At 41.6% G+C, this 14,872-nt stretch overlaps 1 protein-coding gene across 1 annotated transcript; it reads right to left on the bottom strand.

Annotated features, from left to right (window-relative positions):
- Positions 1-864: 864 nt before the first annotated feature.
- Positions 865-10,401, bottom strand: tnfsf11 (TNF superfamily member 11). Its single transcript, XM_085249825.1, has 4 exons — positions 9,995-10,401; positions 7,499-7,534; positions 4,116-4,239; positions 865-2,681 (listed from the first exon to the last, which is right to left on the bottom strand). Exons 1-4 carry the CDS (start codon positions 10,196-10,198, stop codon positions 2,248-2,250), a joined length of 798 nt encoding a protein of 265 aa, XP_085105951.1. The 5' UTR covers positions 10,199-10,401; the 3' UTR covers positions 865-2,247.
- Between the last annotated feature and the right edge of the window lie 4,471 nt (positions 10,402-14,872).

Below are 14,872 nucleotides of genomic sequence, written 5' to 3'. Positions count from 1 at the left end.
TCCATTGTTTACACTTATGGCTTCAGCTAAATCTGAGCACAGCTGAATTACTTTGTTGTTGCAAAACTTTGTACAAGTATTGTTTATTTGCATAAAACAGCTTTCTAAAAAAATAGCATTCCCATTTTTGCCTTTAAGATGTATTATTGTTCTGTGAACTTTCATTAAGGGAAATTCTATATTGTACTTTCCGCAGTCAGAAATGAAATACGGCAATGCCAATCAAGTCAAAACTCAAAAACTAATTAGCTCCTCACCCACCTCAGCCAAGTATTTTTATTCCACCCCCAGATTTCATTTCAGACCCTCAGTAAGTAGTGTTTGAACAATGAGCTGAGAGTCGTGTGAGGTCCCAGCATGCAGAACAAACGTGTGAACCCCAGTCATTCTCTGGCCATATGCTGGTGAACACCCAAGATCACACAATAGAGGAATTGTTTGGCTTTGGGTCTAACATTAAGAGTTTCTCTTTCTCTTGCGTGCCGCAGGGCTTCATGGGAGACCCATTACAACGATGATCAAAACGACTCCTACATATTACATACAGGCTGTTTCTTGTTTATTTTGCAGGTCGTTTCGAGCCGGGTCTCCAAATATCTGCTGTGAGTTAGCAGTAGTGGGCGGTTTCTAGTGGGCCACTGTGACCGGGTGTGCAGAGGTAAAGGAACAACGTGACATCATTCTTTGGCAACAGCGGTGTTGAATTTTCCAAAGATTTTGGAGATGATCAAATTTCACATTGCAATCATATCACAGTCAGGGTGGCCTGTTCATCACCTTACAGCTTGAGGCAGCTAATCCTGTGAAGTTCAGCCACACCAAACAACAGCCTGGATCGGGTCTTTTCCAATACACTTGAAACAATTGTAAAAAAGTAGGTTTTTTTTATTAAAACATACACAAACATAAATAAAAAGAACACTGAATAGAAAAATCTAGCAGATGAAAACAGATGAAGGTCTTACAGGTGTGCTACAATCTTGTAGAAGAAACAATATAACCATATTGCTTTTGGCTAGGCAAGTACACACAGAATTGTCAAAAATCGAGATACATAAATATAGAATTTAAAAGGAAGCCCCTGTGTTTTAATAACAAAAAGCGTGCCTACTATTTCCTCTAAGTGCTGCTTAATGAATGTCATACAGACATAAAATATAAATGATTTTACAGCCGAAAGGTCACTTTAACAGTGGCCCGTCTCTGTACTTTTCTAGCTAATAAATAAATATTTAGTGCATATTCCCATTTACCTCACTAAGAGCCAAATGAAAAACAAACAAACAAAAAAAAAAAAGTTAAGTTAAAGATGAACCAAACTCAACTTGGTCCGTCTAGTGAAAGAAGAGACAGGAGTCTATTCCTGTCATTCATGGTCAGACAGTCCTGCTATCTGCTTCACTTGCTGATCGTCATAAATGAAACAAACATGTCATTTATGACATTGTCATGTTGTAACCTTCAAATGACCACTTGGGGCGGAAAGATGGATAATAAATGTTTTTGGAGCAACAACCCCATGGCCCCAAGTCAAACTCATACTAAACCTAAATTTTAATTTTAATTTTTGGGTGAAATTACCTATTACTGTCACTATCCGCTAAAGTTGCTAAACTGCAAGGATGCTTCACTGCCTGCCTTGATCTGACTTCCAAAGACTTTCAAGAAAACACTTATACCAAGGCCTTATTTTTATCCTATGATAATCTGCTAAGTACAAGCAGATGCTCTATCAACTCCAATTCTCTCTTTGGACATTTTTCTCCAACAATCAGCACTGATAAATCCTTTCTTGCTGCACCTCCTCCCAACAAACTTACTTCCTTAGTTGCTCCCTTGTGAATCGTTTAATTAGTGCATAAACACATGTCAATCCTTAAGTCTAAATGTTGTAATCTAAACTGAATGTATTTAAATTCCCCAACACAAACCACAAAAAAGTCCAATAAAACTCAAGTGCTATTTTGGGTGAAGTAGAGAGTGCTAGTTCTGCTTTTTGGGAAAGGAAAAACAGAAAGTGGAAAGACAAGTTTGTTTTTTGAAAGGTGTTTACCTTTTGCATAAGTTTTTCCTCATAATAAGAGTCTAAAAAGGCTATCTGATGCAAAACAATGTGACACAAAAAACAAAACAATTTAAAAAAAACAAAACAAAAAAAAAACTCTTTTGACAAATTAACATCACTAACAGTGGTTCTTTGGCATATCAAATGTTCAGTAGCATGTCCGCTCCCCATGTATTTAAGTTTCAGATACCCCACTTTATGGCCCCAAAATACGTCGCTTCTCCTGCCAGGTCCAGCATGAAGGCGTTGGACACATTGACAAACAAGGCATCTCCGACATCCAGCTGGACCCCTCGTCCCTGCTGGGCACAGTACATATTATAGGTTGTGCCGTTCCACCGCATAGTGCTGCCCATCTTGCTTAATACCACAGCCTTGCTGTTGTGTTTGATGCTCTCATGGCACAAGTACTGGAAGAGCTGGGTGTTTTTAACATCCACTGGGGGATTGTCGTCTGAAATTGGCCCTTTGAAATTGTAATAGCGAAAGCAAGTTTTGGCGTAAACGTAGTAGGAACCGGCTTCCCTCACCAGCAGTTTCCCCTTGTGGTAACCCATGTTATGGAGGTGCGCATGTGTATCATCCCATTCAATGGTGATGGCCGCCAGCTCACTCTCTGTGTGATGACAAAGAACAACAGAAAAACTGGATGAATTACTTCACCTTTAGAGAACTTTTGTTGTTTATCAAGAACATCCTTTCTATATTTGCAGTAATCTGGTTTAACTAACCTAGTTTCAAACTAAAGGTTCAGTAAATCAGGTCACAACATTAAAACTTAACCTCTCTATTGTAAAACTTATATTCGTTGCAACTCTGTTAAGCATTAAGGTCTTAAATAATCAGGCCCCATCTTATCTTAATGACCTTGTAGTACCATATCACCCTATTAGAGCGCTCCGCTCTCGCTCTGCAGGCCTACTTGTTGTTCCTAGAGTATTTAAAAGTAGAATGGGAGGGAGAGCCTTCAGTTTTCAGGCCCCTCTTCTGTGGAACCAGCTTCCAGTTTGGATTCGGGAGACAGACACTATCTCTACTTTTAAGATTAGGCTTAAAACTTTCCTTTTTTCTAAAGCATATAGTTAGGGCTGGACCAGGTGACCCTGAATCCTCACTTTGTTATGCTGCAATAGATGTAGGCTGCCGGGGGATTCCCATGATGCATTGAGTTTTTCCTTTCCAGTCACCTTTCTCACTCACTATGTATTAATAGACCTCTCTGCATTGAATCATATCTGTTATTAACCTCTGTCTCTCGTCCACAGCATGTCTTTATCCTGTCTTCCTTCTCTCACCCCAACCGGTCGTAGCAGATGGCCCCGCCCCTCCCTGAGCCTGGTTCTGCCGGAGGTTTCTTCCTGTTAAAAGGGAGTTTTTCCTTCCCACTGTCGCCAAAGTGCTTGCTCATAGGGGGTCATATGATTGTTGGGTTTTTCTCTGTATCTATGAAGCGCCTTGAGGCGACTTTTGTTGTGATTTGGCGCTATATAAATAAAATTGAATTGAATTGAATTGAATTGAATTAACATTATAGCACCATCAAGAGACTCAACACTTAAAACAGGAAGTCATCTTTGTATCCCAATGCAAAGTAATTTCTAAAGGACGTTTAATGCTGTACTACTGAACAAGGGTAAAAAGTTATGAATTCAACCATAGCTGTAGCTATTTTTGTACAACTAAGATTTACACAGTTTACAATGAGTAGAAAGTAAAACATAATGGAAAAGTATGAGCAAGTCTCGCCACTCATGGGGCATCTTGGTAACGGCTTCAGAAGCCTCTGATGAGGCAGAGGACAAGTATATGCCATATAGTAGCAAGCTAATGTTTCATTTGTTGAGCACTTTGGTTAGTGTTTAAAAACAAATCATTTCATTTGGCGATTTTTTTTTAAACTGGATGATGCATACAATATGAATCATATATTATATATAATAGTTATATCAACCCATATGGGGCAAATAACATATTTCGTTTACATTTTATTTATTATAAATGTGAAACTGTAAAAAAAAAAAAAAAAAAAGACATTTCGATTAAGACTCACTCTTTGAGAAATCCTGATCCGTTCTGATTGGTAGATGGGCTGAAGCCATGCCATCTTTATTCTTGCATCGTCCTTTTTTCTTTGGATCTTTCAGTGCATTCAGCATTGGCTCTGTCTGCACCTCCTGCAGAAAAAGTGGAAAAGCTGACATAACAAACTGACAGATTTACAGATCAAACATGAAAGTGTTCCTGAGCTTATCATCGTGAGGTTTTGAACTTAGCGACCTCTCATATAATCAGTCACAATTAACTTGCACCAGCATGGTTAGAACTAAGCAGGGCCTATTACATGATGCTATCAGTATACAGCCTCTCAGTCAATCTTCGGTCTGAAAGCGAGCCATGTGAGCTGAGCAAGGTTTCTTGTGATTGGCTGCCTCTAGTAAACAGAAAGTTAAAGGTGGGTGAGGATGAGTGCTTGTGATGACCGTATTAAGTGCATCCACTCTTGATGACATCATACAAAGCTAAGAGTAGAAAAAGATGACTGAAACAGAGCAGTCTGGAGCCTGAACTTTTGGCTAAGAGAGACTATTTGTACATACAATGACCTCACTATATGAAACTTTAGCCAAGTTTACTATAAACATTGACCACTGGAACAGTACACAGTATATATATATACATATATATATGACATATAATAAAGATCCGATTATAGGCCCACTATAAAGCTGTAATGTTTTTAAAAAGATTTTGACATTTTTTTACCCACAGCTTTATTCTGCTGTCTGTTTGAATAACTGCTTCTTTCCATGGAGCTGAGCATGTGTGTATACTTGAAGATGTGTGTGACCTCCTGGTGAGTGTAAACTTTCAGAAAGATTGTTCTTCTCAGGGATTTGGCAGCAATAGTGTCTGGACTGAATTCAGTCTCTGACTGCTGATTCTATTCAAGGCCGCGATGACGCCGCCATCCACTGTCTGAACCGGGCTGTCCTCAGGCAAGACAGAGCATATACAGTCAAGGAAAACATGGTTTCCAAGCAAGTAAACAGTTGCAAAGGAGCTGCCAACTCTCCTACACATCTGGCATGAAATTAAAATATCAGGTGTGAGTGTTGTTTTCTGACTGCTCTTACTCAAGACATCCCAGGGATAAGGTGGAATATATATATATATATATATATATAGATAAATAGATAGACATAGATATATATAGTGTTAGTGTGTAGTGTTATGCCACTATCACTTGTTTTTAAATTGAGTATTTATTCACATGCTCTGTGTAACAGATAGGGCTTTGCCGCAAAACACTGGGGTGAAGATTATTAAACTTTTTAAGCAGTTTCCTCTGATTGGAAGAATGCAGGTATAATGGCAGGATTATCTCACCTCAACTCTGAGCCAAGATTAAAAAAAAAAAAAATCTAATGAAAAGGAGAGTGTTGAAAGTTTTAAACATACCAGTTGTGAAACCACACATGAGCACAGTTGCACATTCCAAATAAACTCCAGTACAAAGCCAGTCTGGCAACGTCACACCTTTAACGCTCTAATATTGCTCTTAAGTATTTATTCACAGCCTAAGTCTAGACAAATTTGCACAGATCTCAAGCTAAGATTAGCAGTCTCTGTCCCCCAAAAACAATTTGCTGCACAAACATGTTTATAGTGCAGCGCCCTGGAATGAGACAGGGGTAAACAAGGCCTTGCCAAGGCTACAAAGCAATTGTGAATGCTCTCCCAGTTGGCCCTACATTGTGGGATCTATCTTGATTTGTGGTGAGACCAAGTCATACCTCTTTAACCATAGTGAAGAGATTATTTAAACAAAGTTAACAGCAGCTTGGCAGCTACCTGAGCGACACAGGGACCTAGAAGTAAAGTGTGCAGGATGGCAGCCACTCTGCACCAGGCTAAGCTGCTACACGATGAAGACGTGCTTAGAAAATATTCATGCAGCTAAGGCTGACTGGATTGCACATGCTTGGTCCTGCAACACAGTGAATGCAGGCTTCAGTTCAGCCTTTTAACAACACACCGCATCCATCCTTCCCCATGTCTATTATGTTGATGAGTGGTTTCTGTGATGCTACACTAGAACAAAAGTCCTCTCACTCAGAACTTGGCCACCAAAGCAGATTGTCTCTTTGTATTTCGTACTGCATCTGACTCCTAAAACAGATCTCTAAACATTCAGATCATGAGCTATGTCTGATTCATGGCACTGTGTTCTCACCACTCCCCAGATCTTACTGACCACAGGCCCAGCCCCAGTGCAGGCCAAGCCTGAACATCCTGTCTCACATCAAAAATGAGCCGATAGCTGTCCAGCTGAGGCCTGAGAGCACCAACTCTCTTCTATAGTCTGCAGGGATCACCAACAGTCTCGGTGCTGACCCCGACACAACACAGCACTGGCCATGAGGACCTGTCATCCTGACACCTCATAAAAACTCCCAGCATGTCTTCCTGTGCTACATGGGAAACAGCCGCAGGGCTGACACAATGAACTCCTCAGTACAAGACAGGCTGGGTGGTTTGTGCAAGCACTCCGCCAGGGATATCAAACACAAATACATAATTTCAAAGGAAATTAAAACATTATGGGAACCCAGTGTTATTTTACTTCCTGGACTGTTTTTTTGCTATTGCTCTACTTTAAAAAAAAAATGGGCGGCAACTTCTATAGAGGGATTAGAAAATATGACTTCAGCGATTAAGAATTTCCATTTTACAACTCCCTCGTGCTTCTCCCGATCATCGAACAAACACTCTGCGACCACTGACGCCAATGGGTGACTCAGTAATGGCCAATGCTGTAAACTACATTCTACATCGAAGATTAATCAAACTTGTGGGGGGAAAAAACCCCAAGAAGCTATTCAATGCTATATCAAAGGCAGAGAGGTGTTTTTCCTGCTGTGGTCTGACCTCTCTCCAGCCTGTGTGACCACCTAGGGTTTTTGTGCTTGCTTTACAGAAGCTGTGGTGTGCACTGAAAAACATACCCATGGGAAAATCATAACTCCTGTCACTGCAGAAATTGCACATGATTATCCTGTTTTCCAAGTGCTTTAGGCTCTTCTCTGTTAAAAAAAAAACAAAAAACATGTACTTCCCCCTTTGCAGTGACAAAAGGAAATACCTTGCAAGCGTTGGCGTATTCTTAAAGCAGATTACTTTTAGCCTCTGTGGCATTATCTCTAATTAGCAGCAGTGTAACTACTTCTTTCTTAAGCTTTACTTTAATGACAATTTCAGAGTTGATTGGAGGAAATCAAAATCTACAGATGATCAAGTCTGATTAACTAAGTGCATGTGTGCGTGTAGCATGTGTATAATGTTGCAGCAGGAGGGACGTGTGAAAATGCACAATATCTGAGTGGAATGTGTCAGAGGGCATGTTGCCTGGGGTCACCCAGGGGTCAGACTCACCTCCATGGGCCGATGTGGAGTTGTGGACAAATCTACCTGAAGAAAGAAACAAAAACGGTTATAGAGATTTTGTTTTGTTTTTAATGCAGTGATAACATCATATTTAATGAGCCGAATCTATCTCAAGAATGGTTCTCTGACAGGTCAAGATAGGAGAAATATCTCAGGGTCTACAGGCTGTCCTGTAAAATGAGATTAAGACTCACGCATACAGTACACATCAGTGTGTGTGTGTGTGTGTGTGTCTGCGAGAGTACAAGAGAGTGGGAGGCTATTTTCCGCATGTCATTCTGCATTCCACCGCAACAGGAGGGGAAAAAAAAGTCTGTTTTGTAACTTGAGCTTTGGCTCTCAGTTGCTGCTGTTCTGTTATCTGTGTGTAATAACAACCAATAGTCTCCCATGCACGCAAACACACTTTAACCTTCACATTCCAATCAGCTGTTTTAAATTAAAAATAGTCTCTTCAGCACATTCCTATCTCTGCATGACACTGTGCCGATCCCAGGTCTCCTCACCATCTCCAGGAAGTTTTACAGGTGTTGTGGTCAGATGATGGCCCAGCACCATACTGATGACTCACACAGACTGCTGCTATATGCATCTGTCATCGGAAAAAAGCCCTGACCAACCACAGGGCCTCTTGTGCTGCTGGGTACTTAAGACAGCCTTCCCCTCTTGTCATCTTCTCAGACAATTCCACACACTTTTATTGTACAGCTATGGAATTAAATCCATATCTGTATAATAAAAACCCTGCCTTTCTTTAGTGTTCCTTTATTGACAAGCCAAAAAATAATAATCAGGGGTGTCTCTAGAGAATGGAGGCATAGGGTGGCACTGGCCCCCTCTGGAAATATGATTGGCTCTCAAACTACCACTTTCAGTATTTTCATGCTATGCTACTTTATACTCCACTGTATCCCTGAGGTACCACCTTGTTTATTTTAAAACTTTAGTTACTTATTACTTATACTTTCCTCATCTCACTTGTAACCGGTCTTGGCAGATAGCCGCCCCTCCCTGATCCTGGTTCAGCAGGATGTTTCTTCCTGTTAAAAGGGAGTTTTTCCTTCCCACTGTCCTCCAGTGCTTGCTCATAGGGGATCATCTGATTGTTAGGATTTTCTCTGTATTACTTTAGGGTTTTTACCTTAGAATATAAAGTGCCTTAAGGCGACTGTTGTAATTCCACGCTATATAATTAAAACTGAACTGAATTATTATCTTATACAATTTCTCCAATAAATGTACAAATATATGTAGCTGTGTTGTTAGAGCTAAAGCTATCCAACAGTGCGAGTATTTTAAATCATTTCCAGCTGCAGCATTAAGATTATATAGACTTTGATGAACTGTATGATATTGCATAATTAGTACCTGCCATAATTTTTGTACCATTACTTTTATAGGATTACGATTTTATGAGCCCTGTAAAACGCCCCCGAAATTCACACATAAACAGGTGGAAGAGATGGGAAAAGGGAGAAAGGAGGAAGAGAGATGCTCGCCAGGTGAACTTAGTGCATCCTGACAGAGCAGAGATGCGGTCTGCCCTCTCGGCTTGTTCAAACACGACGATTATTCAACTCTAAAACCGCCATCAAGTAGAAAAAACAATTATTAATACTATTATTATTATTATTATTTCACATCATCGCAGACACGCAACCTACAAGATGCCACACACGCGTCTTCAAGGAATATGAGCGATCCCAGATCATATGTCACTGCGCTGTCACACATGGCAGCACGTCGGAACATCCACAGGGTCCTGCTTGAACTTTGCCATACTCCCCTGCCTCCACTGCGTTTCTGCTTATCCTCAAACGTTTACAGCTAATGTCACACACAGATTACAAATACAGCTCGCGGACGGCATGTAAACACGCTGCACGAAGAACTTCAGCGGCAGCAGCGGCAGCCTCAAGTGAAAACATCTGTATTTTGCAAACAAGACATCATGGAGACTGACATTTGGATTCGCAGCCGAGCCTCAGTTGCTGAGATGTTATCGTCTCAAAAACAGGTAATCTTCGTGGAAAGGAAAAAAAAAATCTTTAAGGGGGGTTCGTGAGATGCTATCAGCGAGTCAGGGTGTTTCTGCAGCGAGGCAGCAGTTTAACTGCGTGCCGCCGAGGCGCAGCACCTTCAAAGGAACACCAAAGTGCACCAAAGCTTTGCGCGGAGAACAGCACAAGTGGCTCGATCTGAAAGCTGCTCCCCCCCCCTCTCTCTCTCTCTCTTTTTATCTTCACAGGTTGCTTTACATGTAGAGCTAGAAAGGTTATCTGACATTTATAGGTATTGTAAAGTTGCGCAAACATCCCTGGACCCGGTCCTACCTCGCTCACGGCCAGCAATTGTTGACAGTCTTTTAGAAGTAAATATTTACACACAAACCCCAAGTTTGAGTGAAGCTACACACACAATGAAAGCAGTATAGGAGCGAACTATGCAGTAGATCACACCACGCTGTTGCTCTGAGATTCTTACCTCTTGGAGATAACCTGTCAGGTGTAATAAGATCGCCACGCTGGAGGCCACCTGAAGCAATCCCATAACAGCGAGGGTCCCGAATAGGAGCGGCCGGTATGTGGGTTCCGAACTCTGCACCGGGTGGAAGCGGTGCTGCTGCCCCACCTCGATGTCGACGGTGTTCCGCAGGTAGCCTCTGTACTCGCTGTGGGTAGCTGCCATGCTGCGCGCTTTGTGTGTGTGCCGTTCAGCCCCGGGGCCAGGTCCCAGACTCAATGCAAGGAAGGAAACCGAGTTTGCAAGAGTCCCTATAATCAGCAGTGGGTGGGCTGAGAGAGCGCGTTTGCGTCTGCAGCCAATCAGAGGGATCCTCCGGTAGCCGGAGAGAAACAGACTCGAGCAGGACTGTCAACCGGATCGACCTGAGCGCATGACAGGTAAAGCGAGCCCTTTATGTCTGGCCCTTTGTGGAGACGCGTTAATGTGTGATCCTCCCCTTCCCGTCTACACCCCGTGAACATGAATTAGGCGCACAGCAGGGATGCAAAGAGGATGGGTTTAAAAAAGAAAAAAATCCAACCCATCAGTGATCAGTGGGCACTCCTGTTTTGTTTTTTAAAGAAAACCGAGAAAAAGATCAAATAAAATACAAACATATTCAGCCATACATTCATTCATTCATTAATTTTTGACATAAATACTAAAAAAAATGCTGCTTTGCTTAGAAAAAACTTGTCTTTTTAAAAATTTTAAAAGTATTCAGATATGATCTTCCTCGTTTTTACACCGCTATGTTTCCACGTGTACTGGTTTACACAGTCACCTAAAAAGTGAAAGCTCTCTGGTTTGATCTCAAGAGGAGCCAAAGGTTCCCTGGGGGTAGCGACAGGAAATGCAACCGGCATAAAAATCTGTCCAAAACAAAACAGGCAAAGCTGCCTGCTGTGCCGACGCCTTCGGAATAAAAGGGAGAACCCGAGAATAGCTTTTAATGCAGAGTCTATTCTGACCTACTGGATATATAAGATGTTTCCTTATCCAGTAGAGGGAGGCTTCAATGTCTCACATCCACTTATGGAAGTTGCATAATGGGTCCGGACTGAGGGGCAAAAAGTTCTTGAACTTAAACAGTTAACTAAGCTCCAGCACCTCAGTGAAGTCAAACATATACAAGACACATTCTGCTTTAAGATAGTGAGTCTTTGTGTGTCAGATCTCATTAGCTCAACAGATTCAGTGGTGCTTTTTGGTCCTGTTCAGCCATCGTCATGTCTTTCAGAGAGGGAGTTCTGATGAACAGTGGTGCAGATTACTGGCTGAATGAAGTATAACATTCTGTGAATCCTGTGCTTCATTGCTGCCGCCACATTACTATTGGGCAACCATGTCCCGGACGCATGTATATGGAGGCTGAGGGTCTGACCACTGCTAAAACAATTAGAACTTTCTAAATTATCAGCATATTTTTAAAGAGATTCAGTTTGGTGTTTTATTTCTATTAGCAGTTTCTGATTTCCCATGGTTACCTAACTGATTTTTTCTTGGTCCCTCACTTGTTGGTGGTGTTTAACCATATGCTTTAGTCCTGCTTTAGTCTAATGTAATAACCTAGGGTCTGTGTGCACAGAGGTCTCTGGCTGGGCCAGCATAACTGATAAAGTGATGTGGTTTTGTTTCTTGTAACACAGGAAAGAGGTCACATTTGAAGACATTCCTTTGTGTAAAATGCACGGAAACTCTTAATCATGCATTTATCACATCTCTGCATTGGAATTTTGTTGTTTTTTTGTAAGTTCCTGGTTGGCACCACGGAAATGCACCACGACAGTAAACTTGTGAAATCAGCCCACTAAACGCAACCCTTCACTTCTTGTGAATTGTGAATCAGATGTGTTTTTTCAGTATATTTGTTATGGTAAAGAGCAGCTTGTAAGTCTTTTTTTTTTCTTTTGAGTCATGCATAATATTTCTTGGAAATGTACTTTTGATTTGACATGTTTTGCGAAACATAAAGGCTAAAATTTAGATGAAAAAGTGAATTTGAAGCAGAGCTCTTACGCTTTTTTTGTGAACATGCATCATATTACATCACACTAGGAAGTTGTCTCTGTCCCTGTAGTAATTTGATGAGTTGGCGGGGCAGTGAGTTGGTGTTTTTTAATCGGAGTTTCATCATGGTGAATTATGTGTATGTGCAGATTGGACAAACCCGGGCCTTACAGGACTTTGATTCCACAGTTTTCCTGATAGGAAAAGGAAAAGAGCTTTTTTTCCTGCCCGGGTGTTCTGTGCAGCTGAAGCAAGGGGTGATATTGATTCATTGTCTTAAAAAAATATTGGAAATTAGCTGTTATTCTGCTGTTTTCTCTTCCATAAAGACATGTCACTTTGTATTGTTGATCGACAACAGTTGATCCTCTCATTAATTTTGTTTAGAGATGCCTTAATACACTATTAAATTGTCAGTTTTGTTAAACTGAAACACGTTAGAGGCAAATTCACATTATTGTTTAGCAAAACAACATTAGACAACATTAGCTAGGGTTGGTAATTTTCCAGTGTGCACTGATTTAAACTATTAACGTCTTTAGAGACTTCATACTTCCTGTAGCTTCATCTTCCCCAGCCTCATTCCCACGTGTTACATTATGGTCAAGCCCTGTGTTTCTTACTCTGTAATAAATATTGTTTGAAGTGTTATTTTAGTGCATATGTAAGCATTTTTTCTGCATAATCTAGTTATTTCAAGCTGCTGTTTAAGGTATAGTTGGGTCTGTTCTTCCAAAAAATTTTCGCAAGACAGTGCTGATATGTCAACACAGGCAAGCAGGGCATCCCATGGTGTCTGGAATCAAGCTTTAGCATCCTCCTGATGCTCTGTCAGTTTCAGTATTGGTTTAACATGAAGAACTTCAAAGACTTCATTAATCTGATTGCAAAACAATCCCATGTCATGCCAAAAAGATGCCACTTAGATGGATGGGGGCATCAATGCAAGAGTGATATCAGATAAGTTTATCAGCTTGATGCCAGATCGACCGAAACATAATGGAGCAAGAATTTGAGTATGTGTATTCGCGGGTTTCAATGCCATTTGGGCTTGTGTGTAAAAACTGCAATGGAGGAGACATGAAACAACATGTAAGAAAACATTTTCACATTTTTTTCCAGTTCATCTGGAACTGCAGATCAACTATTTCTCTTTTAACCCTCTGTGGTCTAACTCTTAATCAGTGACTGTCCAAGCCTTAGTCCCAAACTAACCCTATATTTTGGAGACATGCAGAAAGTACTTTTGATACTATAGTTTGGGCAATGTAAATAGTTGTGAATTCTTGTCAGTGATTCCACTCTAGTCCTAGACTTGGGAGAACACAAGTCATGAGTGGGTGGCTGAAGTTCAGGGGGTAGAGCGAGCAGGTCATCTACTGATCAGAAGGTTGGTGGACTGGCTGTTCCAGTCTGCATGCCAAATATCCTTGGACAAGATACGACAACTTGCTCTCCAACGCCTCCATCAGAGTATGAATGTATCTGAATGTTAGAAATATAACAAAAAAATGATAGATAGCACTTAAGTGAAAAAAGTGCTTGTGAGTATCATTGTGAATGAGTCATGTTATATAAAGCACTTTGATTGCTCCTGGTATAAAAGCATTACATAGGAATCAGCCCTTTTACCATATGAAGTTACAGTGTGTAAAATCCCACCAGTAGATGTCAGTAGCTGTGTCAATAGGAGTGGTGGTTTCTTGAAGCTACTGTGAGTAGAACTGGTTGTAGTACAGATGAATGTGGCTTCTCCTTCTTCTGCTGAAAGGGATCCAGGCAAATCCATATGAATGTGGCGCCATGTAGGATGTCACCACTGGAATCACAATCAGAATCACGTTTATTGGCCATGTATGTGCGCAAACTCATACAAGGAATTTGGTTCCGATAGATGGTGACTCTCAAGCACAGCAATGTCAATTACAACAATATGTAACTATATGTAAATGGCACAATACACACACATATTCACATATATATAGATAGATGTATAAGTATGCACATATGCACACATACATACACAAAGGCGTGTAAACCAACCCTAAATAACCAGTCTAAATCTTATATACATAAAATACAGGATGGCAGAAGTGAATAAATACCACAGAATGTACATAAAGTGCAGTTGCAGTCTAGCAACTGTTTAGGAGGGAGATGGCGAGGGGAAAGAAACTGTTCCTATGACGGGTGGTCCTGGTCTTCTGTACCGTCTGCCAGAGGCAGCAGGTCAAAAAGTCTGTATCCAGGGTGTGAGGGATCTGTGATGGTTTTCCCTGCCCATTTCCTGGTTCTTGAGAGGTACAGGTCCTGGATGGAGGGCAGGGGGGCGCCAATGATCCTTTCTGCTGCCCGTACAGTCCGCTGCAGTCTGCGCCTGTCCTGTTTAGTGGCTGCTCCATACCAGACTGTGATGGAGGAGCACAGGACAGACTCAATGACTGCAGTGTAGAACTGGATCAGCAGCTCCTGTGGAAGACTGTACTTCAAAGTTGTCTCAGGAAGTACATCCTCTGCTGGGTCTTTTTGAGGATGGAGGAGATGTTGGTTTCCCACTTCAGGTCCTGGGAGATGGTGGTACCCAGGAACTTGAAGATCTCCACAGTCAACACCAGACTGTCTGATATAGTGAAGGGGAGGGGTGTTGAGGGATGTCTCCTGAAGTCCACTGTCATCTCTACAGTCTTAAGCGTGTTCAGCTCCAGATTGTGCTGACTGCACCAGAGTACCAGCCGCTCAACTTCCTGCCGATATGCAGACTCATCACCATCCTGAATGAGGCTGTGGCGGAGGCGTGGCCCCGGGCGCAGCTGCAGGGGAGGAGTGCAGCAGAAGGCTCAACAGGGC

This window comes from Mchenga conophoros, linkage group LG16 (genome assembly GCF_057382185.1).
Source record: "Mchenga conophoros isolate Kocher_MC1m ecotype Shallow Benthic linkage group LG16, M_conophoros_male_GT1.1, whole genome shotgun sequence".
NCBI lineage: Eukaryota > Metazoa > Chordata > Actinopteri > Cichliformes > Cichlidae > Mchenga > Mchenga conophoros.
This window is presented reverse-complemented; position numbering and strand designations above follow the sequence as displayed.

Excerpts from the sequence above, each read along its gene's own strand:
- tnfsf11 (XM_085249825.1), bottom strand. The coding sequence starts at position 10,198 with ATGGCAGCTACCCACAGCGAGTACAGAGGCTACCTGCGGAACACCGTC. Across the intron at positions 4,240-7,498 it reads CTCCACATCGGCCCATGGAG|GAGGTGCAGACAGAGCCAAT; the intron begins GTGAGTCTGACC and ends CTTTTTCTGCAG. Across the intron at positions 2,682-4,115 it reads GGATCAGGATTTCTCAAAGA|AGAGTGAGCTGGCGGCCATC; the intron begins GTGAGTCTTAAT and ends GTCATCACACAG.